The 16,577-nt window shown below is 46.1% G+C and overlaps 1 protein-coding gene across 2 annotated transcripts; it reads right to left on the reverse strand.

Annotated features, from left to right (window-relative positions):
* Positions 1-646: 646 nt before the first annotated feature.
* DDX55 (DEAD-box helicase 55) lies at positions 647-13,022 on the reverse strand. 2 transcript variants are annotated; one of them, XM_033136408.1, is made up of 14 exons: positions 12,893-13,022; positions 12,096-12,146; positions 11,921-12,007; positions 10,169-10,260; positions 9,998-10,060; positions 8,773-8,922; positions 8,051-8,240; positions 7,505-7,587; positions 6,281-6,412; positions 5,573-5,665; positions 5,252-5,366; positions 4,371-4,539; positions 2,505-2,797; positions 647-1,289 (listed from the first exon to the last, which is right to left on the reverse strand). In XM_033136408.1, exons 1-14 carry the CDS (start codon positions 12,998-13,000, stop codon positions 1,131-1,133), a joined length of 1,785 nt encoding a protein of 594 aa, XP_032992299.1. In that variant the 5' UTR covers positions 13,001-13,022; the 3' UTR covers positions 647-1,130. The 2 variants fall into 2 exon arrangements, with proteins under 2 accessions (XP_032992299.1, XP_032992300.1); XM_033136409.1 differs by lacking the exons at positions 11,921-12,007; positions 12,096-12,146; positions 12,893-13,022 and adding an exon at positions 11,330-11,339 and having other exon boundaries at positions 649-1,289.
* Between the last annotated feature and the right edge of the window lie 3,555 nt (positions 13,023-16,577).

Consider the following 16,577-nt stretch of genomic DNA (forward strand, 5'->3'; position numbering starts at 1 on the left):
CCTCAGCAGTTATTGTTAGATAGGCCAGATGTACTGGCTTTAATTTCATAAGTCCTATTCAAATAATGAGCCATAATTCTAGTGAGTTCAGGGGAGTCATCCCTCAGCAGAAGCTGGGCCGCGAGTTGTTTGTTGGGGAGGGCCCTGAGCCACATAAAGGATATTGATGGGCCAAAATAAAAAATGTTAGAGGGCAGTCCAGTATCATGTGGTCCATAGAGTCCGACACTTTCTGACCACAAGGGCAGATTCTGTTCTGGTAGGGGATGCCTTTGAGCCTTCCGAATAGCACGGAAGACGGAAAGGCATTTAATATATATTTTTAAATAAATCTTTTAAGAAGGCAGGCTTAAGATGATGGAGAACAGCTGGTGGATGATGATCTGAACCTCAATTCTCTTAGATAAGAGAAACCAGACTTTTCAGAAGGAATGACACAAAATGTTAAAAGCAGATAGCCAGGAAGTGACTACTTACACTCAATCCCTCAGGCCAGGTAGGCGTGGGAGGTAGAATCCCTGCCCCCTTCTTCCTACAAGGAGCTCGGAGCTGGATGCCTGATCTCCCCCTTGTTAGCCTCATCACAGTCCAACAAAGTAGGTTAGGCTGCAACACCCTGAGACCTCTGGGTATAGGGCGGTATATAAATTCAATAGAGAAATAAAAATAAATAAACACAGCAACTGGGACAAGGTTACCCAGCAAGAATGCGCCACTGCACCAGGCTGGCTTTGTAGTATACAACTTATTGCAAGACATGGGAGGGAGGAAAAATCTGGGAACCTTTGCAACACGATGCTTAAAATCTTAACAGCAAAGTGGTCCTTACTCGTAGCTTCCTGGCAAAGCCCACACTTTGCCAAGTTCAATCCTTGGCACTTCCTGTTAAAAGAATCTCCTGTAGCAGCTCATCAATAGGCAGTGGCTTCAAGTTGTCCTGATTGAAAGCTGTGCTGGCTGGGGCTCTATGAGAGCTGAAGCCCAAATCGTCTGCAGAGCTCCAGGTTGAACAATGCTGCTGTATCATAAGGCCCCAACAGCAACAATATCAAGAGTGAAATGGCACTTGGTATGTGTATATCAAGTTTTATTTGTATCAAAAAGGAGAGTTCAGCTGGACATTTCACCCTTCAGTCTGAGCCTCCCACAGCTCCTGCCTGGGCCTCCTTCCCGCCGTGCAGCAGCTTCTTCTCAAACTCCTCCTCACTGATTTTGCCCTTCTTGAGCCTTTTCAAGAGCCGGGTGTCCTGCAGGAGCTCCTCCATATCCTCGTCCTCCACATCAGAACCCTGCAAGCAAAAGGGGAGAAGACCAGATCTTAGCAGGGCACAGAAATACTTGGGCAGCAACTGCCGGCGTCATAATGACGTTCTACAAATCTATGGTGCAACTGCCTTTGGAGGGCAGTGTACAGTCCTGGTCGCTTCACCTCAAAAAGGGTATTGTAGAGTTGGGGAAAGTTCAGAAAAGGGCCACCAACACCCCACCCTCCCACCCATCCCACCCACTTCCTTCTCCCCCCTCCCTCCCTAATGTCTCAACTACTAAAATTGATCTGTAAAAATGTTTTATGGAAAAATATGAGAGACATTACACACTTTGTAAACCAAGAAAATCTTTAATAAAGAAATTACAAAAAAAAAAGAAAAAAAGAAAAGGGCCACCAAATGACCGAGGGGGTGGAGCGACTCCCCTATTAGGAAAGGTTGCAGCGTTTGGGACTTTCCAGTTTGGAGAAAAGGCAAGTAAGAGGCAACATGACAGAAGTTTATAAAACTATGCATGGCATTGAGAAAGTGGGTACCAGGGGGTGGAATTCCCCTCTCTCGGAACATTCGAACTCGTGGACACCCAGTGAAGCTGAATGTTGGAAGATTTTGGATGGATAAAAGAAAGTGCTTCGTGCAGCAGATAGTCAAATATGGAACCCTTAGATGGTTTTAAAATAGGATTAGACAAATTCATGAAGGAGGAGAGGGATCCTAGCCATGGTGGCTTGGCTCTGCCTCCACAGCTGGCAGGCAGCAATGCTTCTGAATACCAATTGCTGGAAGCCGCAGGAGGAGAGAGCTCTTGTGCTCAGGTTCTGCTTGAAGGTTTCCCAAAAGAAGCATCTGGTTGGCCTCTGTGAGAAGAGGATGTTGGACTAGGTGGGCCACTGGGCTGATCCAGCAGGCTCTCCTTATGTTCTTATGACAGACACATAGTTCCAGCTTACCCCAAACAACTGCATTAACCTCTCTGCTGCTGCTGCTCCTAGTATTTATTTATCCAACCCACCACCCTTTTCAGTCAAGACTGGCTCTCAAAAAAGCAGCTTGCAATTAAAATCCACAAGAAAAGATGCAACATGCTAGGTAGATGTGGAGGTGTTGAACTGTAGTTGAGTCAATTAAACTGCTCAGAGTAGACCCACTGAAATTAATGACTCTTTATTCTCAATAGGTCTACTAGCCCTAGATGCAATCAAAAATAAAATAAACATGGTAGAACACTCCCCTCACCTCCTCTCTTTTCCTTTTGGCTGTCATTTTCTTCTTCTTCTCCTTCTTTGATTTCTGCTTGGACCAGGCTTTGTTGCGGGTGAGTTTTCTCTGCCCCCTGTGCTCCTGCCACTCCTTCCTTCGCTGCTCCAACAGCTTTTGCCTCTGTTTTTCCCTGTTCTTGTCCTTGAAGGCAATTGTGTCCGTGTCAATATCAACAGACGTGAAGTCCGAAAAGCACTTGCCTTTCAGCTCCGGCATCCGTGGCATCTTCAGCAAACCAAAACCGCGGGCCAGGCTACTAAAGTCCAAGTCTATTGAGAGGGGGTGGGACAGAAAAGAGAGAGAGAAAAAGTATAGGGATGGATCAAGCCACATACAGAATCCATGTGACAAAGCAGAGACTACACGGGCCAGCTGGAATGTCACAATAAAATAGGGACCACCAAGCTTTTGGGGGCCAGTGAGCACATTTGGAATTTAAAGAAAGTACCATGGGGGCCAGTCACAAAATGACTGGATTACCGGTACTTGAAATGGGTGTTGCATCTAAAAGGGGAGAAAGAGAGGCAGACTCACAAAATGGTTCAAGCATGCCCCACCTGTGCCCCAATGGAAAACACCTACATCAGCCACCTCCATGCTTGCTCACAGAATATCTTCTTGCACCCACCCTCCGTGGAGAATGGAAGGGAGAGTGCTCAATTTAGGAGGGGCTCAGCCACTGCAAACAAGAAAATGTGCAGGAAAAGAGTCTTGTGGATTGTGAATTTTTGAAGGGATAATTCATAGGAGGTGCCATAGACAGGTCGGCTATTGGCACACATGGGTGCCATGTTGGCAGCCCATGGGATAAACCATGGTTCACTCTGGTTGGGAGAACCACCAGCAAGCCCTGGGCTCATGTTATGCCCCCTTCCTCTCCTCCTCAGATATGGCTGTGAGGAGATCAGAAACTTCCATTTCTGATAAACTCCAGATTAGCGTTAACATCAGAACCATACCTTGCAGTTTCATCTTAACTTACCGGGGGCCCTGCAATGTGCCCGAGCCACGCGGCTCTCCTGGGAGTAGCATGGTGGCTTGGACGCCTACAGGCTCCACGCTGCCCAAAACACCAGTGTGGTGCTTGCTTTCGCCTGCCGCTTCTCCCTCAGTCACCCTACAGCTAAAGGGGAGGTGGCAAGGCTCCGTGCAGTGCTCTCTGCCCCGACTCGGTGCCCCCCTGCTCCAGGCGCCCAAGCAGCTAGCTACAACGCTGTGAAAGAAGCTGACTTCACAAAACATAATTTGAAGTTGGCTTGTTTCTACAAACCATAATTAAAATCAACCAGTTTGCCAGGTTTGCATGAAACGACAAGCTGTGGTTAATCAAAGCCAAAAGCTTAGGCTTTAGACTTCTTCCTCATGGCCTCACCGGAGAAGAAAAGGAGAAGGCAAAGCATGTGAGAAGCTACTTCTCTAGCCAGAGACAGAGGTCAAGAAGGGGCAGCGCAGCTTAGGGGTAGAGCATTTGCTTTGAATACAGAAGGTTCCAGGTTCAATGCAGGATGAAGGGCAAGACGGAAATTTAATAAATTATAAATCTCTAGGTAAAGGGCTGGGAATGTCCCGTGTCTGAAACTTTGAGAAAGCCACTGGCAGGAAGCACTGTCTACACTGAGCTAAATGGACCAATGGTCTGGCTCAGTAAAAAGCAGCATGTGCCAGCAGGGGGCCTTCCAAATGTTTTGGACTAGAACTCCCTGATGCTGATGCTTGGGCTGATGATGGGGAGTTGTAGCACAAAACATCTGGAAGGTACCAGGTTGGTGACGGCTGCCATAGAGCATTCCTGAATCAAAACTGCCAGTAGCAATACACACACACACCCCTAGTGCAAATTACCTTTTATCCTGAAGATCAGGTTGCACTCGTGTTTGGCATAAGCCTGCACGTAAGATACAAAGGCCTTCATCCCCTTCTCATAGAAAGCTCTGTCAGCCAGACTGAGAGACTTCAGCTTCGGCAGGACATCTGCCACGTTGCTCTGCAGTTTCATTTCCTGCATGGGACACTGACAAGAGGAGTCCAGTTTCAAATTATTTGAAACAAGACACTGGAAGTGCACCCCTTAATTCAGCTACTTTTAAATATGACATCCATGTGAATAATTTTGCAAGTCAGACCTTTTTTTGCACATCATTTTTGCCAAAATAATAATAATAATATATCTTGCCAAAGACTTGTGCAGAAGGGAGAATTTCTGAAGGTGCAGATTCCCCCACTAGGAGTGCTGCATAAGCAGGAAAAGTCACAGCGGTTGAAATTTACTTACCGGTATTTATTAATTTCATTCATTACCGGTAATTGTCTCCCATAGAGCATCCCAAAGCGGTATGCAAACAATTTCAAATAGAGAGGCAGACTAGGATACAAATCGCCACATAAAAGACCCGTTGGAAAAGAAAGTCCTTCAAAAGGCACCGAGGGGAAATAGAAGACAGCTGTCTCTAAGACACCTGTCTCTAAGAGTAGGTGCCACCACGCTAAAGGCTTCATTCCTACATTGTACAGAACAGATCTAGTAAGACGGAACTGCAGGAGCCCCTCACCTGCAGAGCACAGTGCGTGGTTATGTACACAAGGAGTGAGACAATCTTTTAGGTCTCCTGGTCCCTAAAAGATGTAGAGGACTTTGCAGAACAGTCAATATTCCTTCCCCATCACAGATTATTCAGGAACTGCATTCTCAGTGGAACCTGGAAGCATTCTCCCTTTCCACGCACCTTTTGGTTAATGGCTAGAAAACTGATGTAGGCTTCTTCCATGGGAAGCAAGAAGACAAGTGCGCTGCCCAAGCGCCCGATTCGTGCAGTGCGGCCACAGCGATGAACGAAGGCACTGGAACAGTGGGGGAAAGTGGATCAACACGAGGAAAGGGCACACCTCCTTCGAAGCCAGCACAGGTCCCCACATCTGTATGCTATCACTGTAGAGCTCAGCAGGCCCTTTACATCCCGCTTTTTTGCAGCCATAAACCAGAGTGGCCATTAAAGATTGGTTGCATTCTTAAAGAGAAGGGAAGAAAGGGGAGAAACACTCGGTACCTTGCATTGCTTGGAGGGTCACACTGCAAAACCCAGTTCACCTCTGGAATGTCTATGCCTCGGGCCATCACATCGGTGCAAACCAGAATGCCACTAAGAAATCATGGGGAAATGCAAAGTTTTAGGGGGGGGGGACAGAAATAAAACTGAAATAACCTAGTGATTCTCCCAACTTAATTGGCTCTTATATGCAGAACAAGTTGGTCCTGCAACAAAAAGGTGCAGCGTGGAGTAGTGCTGATCAGGAATCCAGCCACTCTATTTCCACCTCCCACCTAAAAATATATATATCAGCATTCTGTAGCCACAGAGCATGCTCAGTCCCCACTGGGGTGCTTTTGAGCCCTCCCTGCCTGCCTGCCCTGCCACCACTTTTAGGGTTTGTTTTCTAAAGATGCTTGGGACTTCTGCAAACCGTTGAGTTCTGCCACGTCTGCTGTTATCTCCCTGTTTTACATGGATGGTACTATTTTGGCTACAGAAGAATTGACAGTTGCAGCCTGAACATTAGAAATATAGAGGAAATGACCCTGAAGCAAACCATCCTGAAGTCTTAGCAGTTTTTCCAATAGTCTTACACCTGAACCATATATATGTGTTGGTTGGTGTGTGTGTGTGTGTGTTTGTGTGTGGGAGAGAGAGAGAGAGAGAGATGCACACATATTTCTAGCAGTTGGCTAAATCAGTCCTTGTGAAAATGCATCTCACCTTGGAAGTTTCCGGAACTCCGTGAAGATCCTATTCCGTTTGTGTTTCATTTTCCCATGAATGCACATTATTTTCACGTTCTTAATCAAGGATTCCAAAGTCTTCCCAAAATACTCCACACAAGCGCAGGTACTGGAAGTATAAACAAAATGCCACAAAATGGGTCAGCTTTGCGATTCTTCATTTTTGACGGCCTAAAGGCCAAGATCCGCAGAGTGGTGAAACTACTTTGACCAGAGCTCAAGGCAGGAGAGTATGATTACCTCAGTGTATTACAGATCAAGGAGCTGAAGCTGGAAAAGAGCAGCTTCCTTGAGGCCATGCTCCACCAGAGAACAGTTTAAAATCTAAATGAATCAGTCCCTCTGTCCTACCACGTCCACAAGCAGGGCCTTCCCCCTTCAAGCTTGCTCACTAGGCTCCAGGTAGGGATTCCCAGCAGTGCCCCGTGCCACTGAGGCAATATGGAACCTTGACTTGTTACAACAGGAATTGTGAACCTCCGATGTTGCTGGACATCCCAACTCTCACCAGCACCAACCAGGATGGCCGATGGTTGGGAATGATGGGAGCTGGAGTCCAGAAGGTACCGTATTGGCCTGAATATAAGCCTCACTTTTTCCCTAAATTCTGACTGTGAAAATTAAAGTGCAGCTTAAATTCGCGACCTTACAAAAATTGGCTTTTATGATATCGCTGCTGAGACAGACATATGGTAAAACGGAACGGGTGTTGAGTGCATGCGGAATTTTAAGGAAGCGGGTTATATCTGGATATTGTCTTATTTTCTTTCCCCCCTTGAATTTTTAAAGGTGCAGCTTATATTCAGGGCAATACGGTACTTCTGAGGAACTTCTGAGGACATCCCTTTAGCTACTGAGCCAACAAATTAAGTGTGCTTAGGGTGGTAGATAGTTCTATTTTTAAAACAAAACAAAACCAAAAACATATCTGTATGTGTTTCAATTTAATTTCCATTTCTCAATGCTGAATGAGACATTGATCACGCCATGGGCATTTCTTTCCTGGTTGAAGATATATCTGAACAGCTAAGGATGGGGAACCTGTCCCCCCCCCCCAACGTTGCTGGACCCCCAACTCCCATCAGCCCCAGCCATTATGTTCAATGGTCTGGAATGACAGGGCTTAGGGGCCCAGCAACATCTGGGTGGTCACAGATTGCCCCAGCCCTGTGTTAAAGGACCTCCCTGCCCTTAGCATCACCTGAAAAAGACAAGGTGTTTTTCTGCCTTGTGTTGGCGAAGGAAGTGGACCAGCTGGTTAAATTTTTCTTCTGCTTTGCAGATCTAAAAAGAGAACAGAAACATAAAGAGGCAGGGATAAATAAATGGCAGCGGGGAGCAACAAAACACAACTAACACCAGAGCCGATCAACCCCCTCCTTAAAACCCTTTTCAAAATCAGTCTGAAAGCTTCCCTTTAGACTGCAACTGTTAACAAACAAACAAAAACCAACCCATCTCAATTACAGTCGTATCTTGGTTCTCGAACGGAATCCACTCCGAAAGTCCATTTGGCTTCCGAAAATGTTCGAAAACCAAGGCGCTGCTTCCGATTGGCTGCAGAAGCTATAGGGTTGTAGCCAACAAAGCTGTCCTAGTCAGGCAAAGACAATGGACTTGCACAATGGACTTTCTCCTTCCTCTCCTCTTCTCACCTCCCAAAGAAACCTCTGCTTGAGAGAGTTGGGGGAGACGCCCAAGAACCTGACATGGCTGAATTCCTGGGTTACTACAGAGCCATCCTCACCATGTAGTAGTTTTGGAGGCGGGTGGGGGTCTTCTGAGTATTGCTGGCTGCCATTCCCTTCTCCTTCACCGAGATGCGGACAGGGTTCCGGAGACCAGCCCTCACCAGGTTCTCGACTTCTTGAGTTTGAGTTGCTGAAAAGAGCCCCGTTCGTCTCTGCTTGGGCAACAAGTCCAGAATGGTATTTAAACTGCAAGCGAACACAGTTAGAAAGGTCAGAAGAGCTCTTCTTGGTCAAGGCCAAAGATACACAAGGGGAGAACTTTATTCAGTCCTCCTTTTAAAGGAAACCAAGCTAACGCTAATGATATGGATTAACATGTAGATAAAAACAGTTATCATTTGGATTGTGCACTTCTCAAATTTTTCAATGCAGTTTTGGTTCAAAAATGCATATATTCTGTTTTAGAAGGGGAATGTGTACAAAATATATGTTTCAGGGACAAGTCCATGCACAATGTTTGTTTTAGGGGGAAATGCATACAATTTAAGCAAAATTTTGGGTAGTATTTTTAAAAGCCACAGAAAGCAAGATGGAATGAACTCAACACCAGCAAAACTGTCACAGAATGGCAATAAACTGATCCATCTATCCTTCTTAGTCCCAAAGTGCTCAGTCAGATGTCTTGCAATTTAACTATTATGAAATTTATAATCCAGCTCAAGAGCAGGCAACAATCAAAGGTGCTGGTGGAAGGTCCCCCTACTCCCAAAGCAAATACCTTGCTTCAAAGCCCATATCCAGAAGCCGGTCTGCTTCATCCAAGACCAAAACATCCAGAGATTTCACAGAGCTGGCCAAATCCAGCCCATCCGATTTTCTCCTGAACATGTCCTCCAAACGGCCTGGAGTAGCTACCAGGATGTGTCCGCTGTTGGGTATAGGGGGGGAAACCTCATTTTTATGGTTGGTTTGGGGGGAAAGTTCATAACTGCAGGGAAAGTCACAGGAGAGTCCAATCTTTTTGGAACTGTGATCAATACAATCAAGAAAGAAATCAAGAAGGAAAAGGAGATGTTCTCTGTCTGTGCACCAGCATATATCACAAACACAGTTGCCACCTCTTCCTCCCCCTTGCACCAAAACCTTTTACTCCACTGCCACCAGGCTCTTGCTGAATGCTTGAGAAGCCTAAAATACAAATAATGAGAACCAAAGTGACATTTTCACATCTTATGACTTCTAAAGCTCCTGTTGGGGCTACAGCATTAATAGGACAGAACGAAATATGAAAGCGTGTCAAAAACTGCTTTTGTGAAATTCCACTGAAATTAAGCTAGTCAACCACGTGCTTAGAATCCTAGAATTGTAGAGTTGAAAGGGAATGCAGAAATCTTTTTTGCCCAACATGGGGCTCAAACCCACAACTCTGATGTCTCATGCTCTACTGGCTGAGCTATCAGAGATCAAATTATTAGTGTGTGGAACTGGCAAAGGTCAAAGAGAGACAGTGCAGGCAGTAAGACCCACAAGGATCAAATGGCACAGCATTGTCCATACCCAAAGGACAGATAGAGGCTGGGGAGTTGCTTTAATAAATTTCAATAATATCTAAAAATAAAGATACAAAAAAAGTATTAATAACCACCCAAAAAAAATACCCCCAAAAAATCTAAACAAGAGTCTGTTCAGCAGCCTCAGCTTTTGCAGCTGGAGTCAGTCAGGGCCCTGCCCTCCCAGGTAAGGTGGGAAAAGGCCAGCAAGGCAGGGACCAAGTCTCCCAAGGCACACAGCCAAAAGATGGTCCAATGATAACACGGTATCATTGCTTTTCTCCTATATTTACACTGGGACAAACTGGTTGAATAATCCCAAATGCAGATCCTTGGAAGTGCTACCAACCTAGGAAAATGCAGGACACATGGTAATTTGAAACTCCAAGGAGTTCAGAAAATCTGATGCCCAAGTAGTAACATTTCAGCAGCACTGGCCAGTCAGCAACTCACCCTCGTTCTTTGAATCTTTCTACATCTTCCATGGGATTATTTCCACCGATTAGAAGGCACTGACTGAAACAAAGCACACAAATGCTATTCAAAAAAGCCACCAGAGTGAGCCATCATGCCCAGCTTCTTAGCAATCAGAATCATTTACGTAAGAATCATTTACATTATTACCTAAACTGTGGGAAATACTTTGTGAAATGGGATATCACTTCGTCTATTTGAATGGCAAGCTCTCGTGTGGGCGTGATGACAACAGCGCCAACCTGAAACATCAGAAAGAAAATGGGAGGGAAATATTCAGGCCAACTATTTTCTTCAATGCGATCCGCTCCTCCATCCTTAACAAATGCAACTGGTAGCACTTCCTGCGGATTTCAACTGAATTTATGAGACGGTGATGGCAGAGTGGCTGAGGATCAAGAGAAATGCAGATGACAAGGGGCTCAACACACTTTGAGCTCCTTATGTATGGCTGTCTAATAGGGGTGAATCAAAAGCTGCTACACCAGGGGTCCCCAAACTAAGGCCCGGGGGCCAGATGCAGCCCAATCGCCTTCTAAATGCGGCCCACGGATGGTTCAGGAATCATCGTGTTTTTACATGAGTAGAATGTGTCCTTTTATTTAAAATGCATCTCTGGGTTATTTGTGGGGCACAGGAATTTGTTCATTTCCCCCCCCCCCAAAATATAGTCCAGTCCCCCACAAGGTCTGAGGGAGAGTGGACCGGCCCCCTGCTGAAAAAGTTTGCTGACCCCTGTGTTACACCATAGCTGTTTGGCTGCATGCTCCACTACTGCTGCCTCTCTGCTTCTGGAGAACGAAGCAGCCTGTGGCTACCTGCCAGAGACAGGAGAGGTTTGCAGCTGTGGAGCACTTTTTTTAGACAAGGAGGTGGTGTTAGAAAACAAGCTTGCTCCATCTTCCATGCAACAGCCCATTAGATATCTGAAGGCGGCTATCATATCTCCTCTCAGTCTCCTTTTTACCATGCTAAACATATGATGTTAAGAAGCTGCTTCATACTGATCAGACCCTTAGTCCATCCAACTCAGTATGGTCCACACCACAGGTAGCCAATCTCATGGGAGACTACAACTCCCATCACACCTCTGACTATTGGCCATGCTGGCTGGGGCTAATGGGAATTAAAGTGTAACAACATCTGGAGGCCAGCAGATTGGCTACTCTTGATCTATACTGACTACACTGACTTTCAGTGGCTCTCCAGGGTTTGAGGATTTGAACCCGGATCCTTTTGCATACAAAGCCGATGCCCTACCACTGAGCTATGACTCCTCCCTCAAGGAATTGCACAAGGTGACTTGCTTACCTGCTCCTGCCAGAAATTAAAGCACTCCACAGCCACAGCCTCCTTTCATTTCAGACAAATGGCTTCAACACACCTTGATTCCCAAGAAGAAATGGCAGTGATGGAATAGCCAGTCAAGTGACTCTAACATTGCAGCTTTTGAACTGCTGCTATGCTACAGTCACATGTTCACTGAAGAGAAACCTCAGAGATCACAGCACTTTCTTTATTTCAGTCTTCCTCTGCCCTAAGAGTACAAATTATGGTTCACAGAGGAATGCACTAGGTAAGAAAGCCACTCTTAGGTCAGCTGTAGGTAAACCACCTACAGCTGTGAACCACCTTGAGACCTCCAGGTATAGGGTGGTATATAAATTAAAGAAAGAAAGAAAGAAAGAAAGAAAGAAAGAAAGAAAGCCCCTAGAACACTGGAAATAAGCTATGTAAGTGACGTCTTTTTCACTAGCCCTCTGCAGAAAACGGAAATGAAATGTCCATGTTCTTAGGCACCAGCATAAAAGACCTTTGGCTCATGGGAACCAATTGTTCAAAACTACTCTCCCAATCTTCCTATTTTTTAAAAGCAGGGCAGAAAAAAGAGTGACATTTTACCTGCATTTTCTTGAGCTTTTCTTCCCGTCGGAGAAGAATTTCTATGATTGGAATAACAAAAGCTAAAGTTTTGCCACTGCCAGTTACCTGTAGACATGAAAACAAGAGACATCAAAAATAGTTCTTTCAGCAAAAGGCCAAAAGTCACAGTGAAGTTGAACAGCAGGCCACTTACCGCCTCAGCTGCCACATCCTTATTCGTCATAAACAAAGGAATAGTTGCAGACTAGAAGAGAGGCAGAAGTGTAAAAAAAGTATTATTATTTCATTTTTAAAACTTAGTCCCTATGTAATTTTCAAAAGGAACTCAAGATGGCTAACTAATCCAAGTATTCCAACAGTATTAAAATATGTAACAATCCACATTCCAATGCCCGTCAAGAAATCAAAACCACATAAAAACCTATAACAAATTTCCAAAAAAAGTCAACATAACTAAAATATCAAACAAAAACCAGAAAAAGAAATTATGGGGCAATGCTAAGTGACTGGATAGGGAACCTGTGACCTGCCAATGTTGGACACCAATTCCTGTCAGCCTTAGCTAGCCTTGACAATGGTGCTGGCATTGGCAGCTAGAGAGCCCTGTTGGTGCTGGTGGTCCCTATTTCTAAACTCACACTTTGCCACAACCATCTTCAAGCAACATAATTAATATTCCATCCAAGAGCCACGATTAAAAAGGGGGACCAGTAACAAGAGCAATACATGTCAAAGAAGATTAAAACCCCAGAGTGGGTTTGGTGGAAAAATCCACGCTCATTTGGGTTGGAGGCTTTGCATTACACATATACATCTACGTATATACATATATAAACACACATATGCATCTATACAGCGCTCACAAGCATGCTGGCTATCATCTCTTTTAAGGAAAGAGTAACCAAGAGCGAATCTGGGGAAAGAATCACAGAAGTGTAGAGCTGGAAGGGACCTGGGGACAGAGCCATCAGAGCCAGGCCAGCTGCCTACCTGCACGGGCGTCATGTGAGTGAAGCCCAGCTCCCGCAAGGCCCGTCCGACGCCAGGGCTCAGCTGGACGGGCAGGGAGTCCCACGCTCCCTCGGTCACCGTCTCCATCCTCGCGTCCCAAGCGCGGCGGCGAATCCGCGTCCGCCCCTTCCTGCGGCCCCCCACGGGGCAGGCGTCCGCTGCCTAAAGCGGCCGTTCCGGGAAACAGAGCTGCGGAGCTTGAGTTCCGCGTGAGCGCCGAGGGGCGCGGGTTACAGGGAGCAGGCGAGAACGGGATCACAGTCTGTTTCCGGGCACAATGCAAAGTGCTGGTTGTGACCTGCACAACTGTGGGGCAGGCTATAAGAAAGACCTGCTGCCCGGGCTCTTCCGGGGAGACCCTTTTCCCAGTCCCCCCCCCCCAGCTCACAGCACCCCTGGGTGGGGACCCAGGAGAGGGCCTTCTCGCGGGCAACTTTGGAACTCCCTCCTGCGAGAAGCCAGGCGCGCTCCTGCCTGGTTGTCCTTCCGCTGACAGGTGAAGACCTTCTTGTTGCAGCAGACTTTGGGGAACTGGCTGCTTTTCATGAGGAGGCTGGTGCCGTGCGGCTTTTATTGTAATTATTTGTATGGCTTTAATAGGTTTTTTTTAAAATGTATTTGTAATTCTGTAAGTGTAAGGACGGGTGTCGTGCTGCTTTTGTTGTGATTTATATTTATATTTGGTTTTAATTCTTCCAATGTTTATTTTTTATGATCCACTATCCATTGTTTTGAGCCGCTCTTTTATCTGTAAGCTGCTTTGAGTCCCTGTCAGGGAAAAGGTCGGGGCACAAATAAATATATAATAAAATAACAGCAACAGCATCCCGAGCCTCTCACAACAAGGAGTCTAGCCAGAACTGGGGAATGCTTAACCATATGGGTTTCTTTGAGACAGGGGTGGGAGACCTGTGGTCGTCCAGAAATGGTTGGGCAGCAACTCCCCGCAGCCCCTGCCCCCCACCCCACCCCACCCCCGGAGCCAGCCATGGGAGCCATCAAATCTGAAGGTACCACAGTTTTCCCAGACTTGGGCTAGATCTACACAGCTATTTAAAATGCTCTGGAAATGCTCCGCAAAAAAGTTGTAAAGTTCACAATTGAAAATATCATTGAGATTTCAGCTCAACAGTGCCATATTGTGTCAGAGTGTTATAACACATTTATCATGCTGTATTTTGACTAACGGAACGAAGTCCCTGCTGTAGACCAAAGCAGGTGACCTGTGACCCTCTAGCTCTTATGAACTGCACTCCCAACATCCCAGATTATTGGCCATGCTGGCTGAAGGGAGTTGCAAGTCCTGCAACATCTAGAGAGCCACTGGCTCTCCCATCCCTGCTGTAGATCCTCTTCCTCTCAAGCTAAGCCATTTAACAGAGGGTGACAGTGGAGCCTCTGTGCCCAGACTTCCTTGGAGTCCCAGAGCCTTGACACTTATCTTGGTAACTTCCTGGGCTGACCATCCACACACACTCATCCTACTTCTCAGGCTTATTGTGAGGATGCAAAGGTTAAGGAGAGAAAAATTATGCATTATGTCTCTCCTCTGCCCCCTTTAATCCTCCTTTGAGCTCCTGGAGCAAACAAAAAAACCACACACAACACATATACCCTTGCAGTATATAGCTCAGTTAACATAGACCACATTTTACTCAGCTATCTGAGCTTGTTTTTCAAGCAGTGGTGATGCTTCTGGGATCCTTCATCAGTTGTAGGGCACACCAGGAAGCCCCAGCAGTTTTTTGGGGTACTTTTATTAATTGGGGGCTGAGGGCGGGAAGACGTGTTGTGCATCAGCTTCGCATGCAGACGTTCTCAGGTTCAATCCCTGGTATCTCTAGGTTGGACTTCTAAAGACTTGTGAATGAAAACCTGGAGAGCCAATACAAGTCAGTGTGGATGATTTTATGCTGGGTGGGCCAATGGTCTGGCTTGGTATGACACAGAGAACCAGGGCCTCACTGATGCAAAGGACTTAGATTCTTTTTTTTGTGGTGCCTTAATTGCTCAAACTCCTTCATGGAGGCAGTGAGAGATTTTACTTTCTTGGGTTCCATGATCACTGCAGATGGTGACAGCAGTCATGAAATTAAGAGACAGCTGCTTCTTGGGAGAAAAGCAATGACAAACCTAGACAGCATCTTAAAAAGCAGAGACATCACCTTGCCAACAAGGGTTCGTATAGTTAAAGCTATGGTTTTCCCAGTAGTGATGTATGGAAGTGAGAGCTGGACCATAAAGAAGGCTGATCGCCGAAGAATTGATGCTTTTGAATTATGGTGCTGGAGGAGACTCTTGAGAGTCCCATGGACTGCAAGACGATCAAACCTATCCATTCTTAAGGAAATCAGGCCTGAGTGCTCACTGGAAGGACAGATCCTGGAGCTGAGGCTCCAATACTTTGGCCACCTCATGAGAAGAGAAGGCTCCCTGGAAAAGACCCTGATGTTGGGAAAGATGGAGGGCACAAGGAGAAGGGAATGACAGAGGAAGAGATGGTTGGACAGTGTTTGCGAAGCTACCAACATGAGTCTGACCAAACTGTGGGAGGCAGTGGAAGACAGGAGTGCCTGGTGTGCTCTGGTCCATGGGGTCACGAAGAGTCAGACATGACTAAATGACTAAACAACAACAACATTTGCTCAAAGCATAGTGGGGACTCACTGTTAATGATTTTCAAAGAGGGCCCTCTTCATATTGTTGATCTTGGTTTCATCATTTGTTCCTTTGGTCTGAAGCACTACATTTACTGTGAGTGCCCTTCTATAACTCCTCACTGCACTTTACAGATCTGTTCCCAATCTCTGCTGCTTCCTGCCGTATCTCATTGGCTGCCTACCTAAAGGCACTATCTTAAGATAGTTCTAGACTGCAAGTGGAGGGGAGACAGAAGATACATTTTTCTGTGTTATCTGTCCCGTATATTGCATAACCAGCCTAACAGTGTTTTGGTTTTTCACAAGCATGGGACATTTTTCTAATGGATGAGCATGGTTACTTAGTTTTTGCACACTGAAACCTTATTTAATCAATTTCTCATATTGATTTTCTTGCTCATCTTCCTTTTATTTTCCAGCCTCTGCTTTCCCCACAATCCTTATTTTGCTTGTACATTCCTTTGTACTATTACCTGTTTGCAATATAAACTTCCTGGACTTTTCAGTATTTCCACGGCATTTTACTCCTTTTTTCTCTATGCCATTCCCAATACCCTTCTCTTTAGTAAACAAGTAACTATCATATTAGTGGCAGGTGGCGCTGTGGTCTAAACCACAGAGCCTAGGGCTTGCTGATCAGAAGGTCAGCGGTTCAAATCCCCGCGACGGGGTGAGCTCAAGTTGCTCGTTCCCAGCTCCTGCCAACCTAGCAGTTCGAAAGCACGTCAAGTGCAAGTAGATAAATAGGTACTGCTCCGGCGGGAAGGTAAACAGTGTTTCCGTGAGCTGCTCTGGTTCACCAGAAGCGGCTTAGTCATGCTGGCCACATGACCCGGAAGCTGTACGCCCGCTCCCTCGGCCAGTAAAGCGAGAGGAGCGCTGCAACCCGTCTTCCCCACAACTAGACCTAACGGTCAGGGGTCCCTTTACGTTTTAACTATCATATTGTTCAGCCCTTTGTTACTGTCCCCGCTGTCCCATTTGCCTTTCCTCTGGAAAAGCCT

The sequence above is a fragment of the Lacerta agilis genome, chromosome 17, assembly GCF_009819535.1.
Source record: "Lacerta agilis isolate rLacAgi1 chromosome 17, rLacAgi1.pri, whole genome shotgun sequence".
Lineage (NCBI taxonomy): Eukaryota > Metazoa > Chordata > Lepidosauria > Squamata > Lacertidae > Lacerta > Lacerta agilis.

What these genes read in the sequence shown, in the direction of transcription:
- DDX55 (XM_033136408.1), bottom strand. Translation starts at nt 13,000, where the DNA reads ATGGAGACGGTGACCGAGGGAGCGTGGGACTCCCTGCCCGTCCAGCTG. An exon ending in GAAAGATTCAAAGAACGAGG is followed by an intron (nt 8,923 to 9,997) that starts GTGAGTTGCTGA and finishes TATACCCAACAG; the next exon opens with CGGACACATCCTGGTAGCTA. An exon ending in CCTGATCTTCAGGATAAAAG is followed by an intron (nt 2,798 to 4,370) that starts GTAATTTGCACT and finishes CCCTCTCAATAG; the next exon opens with ACTTGGACTTTAGTAGCCTG.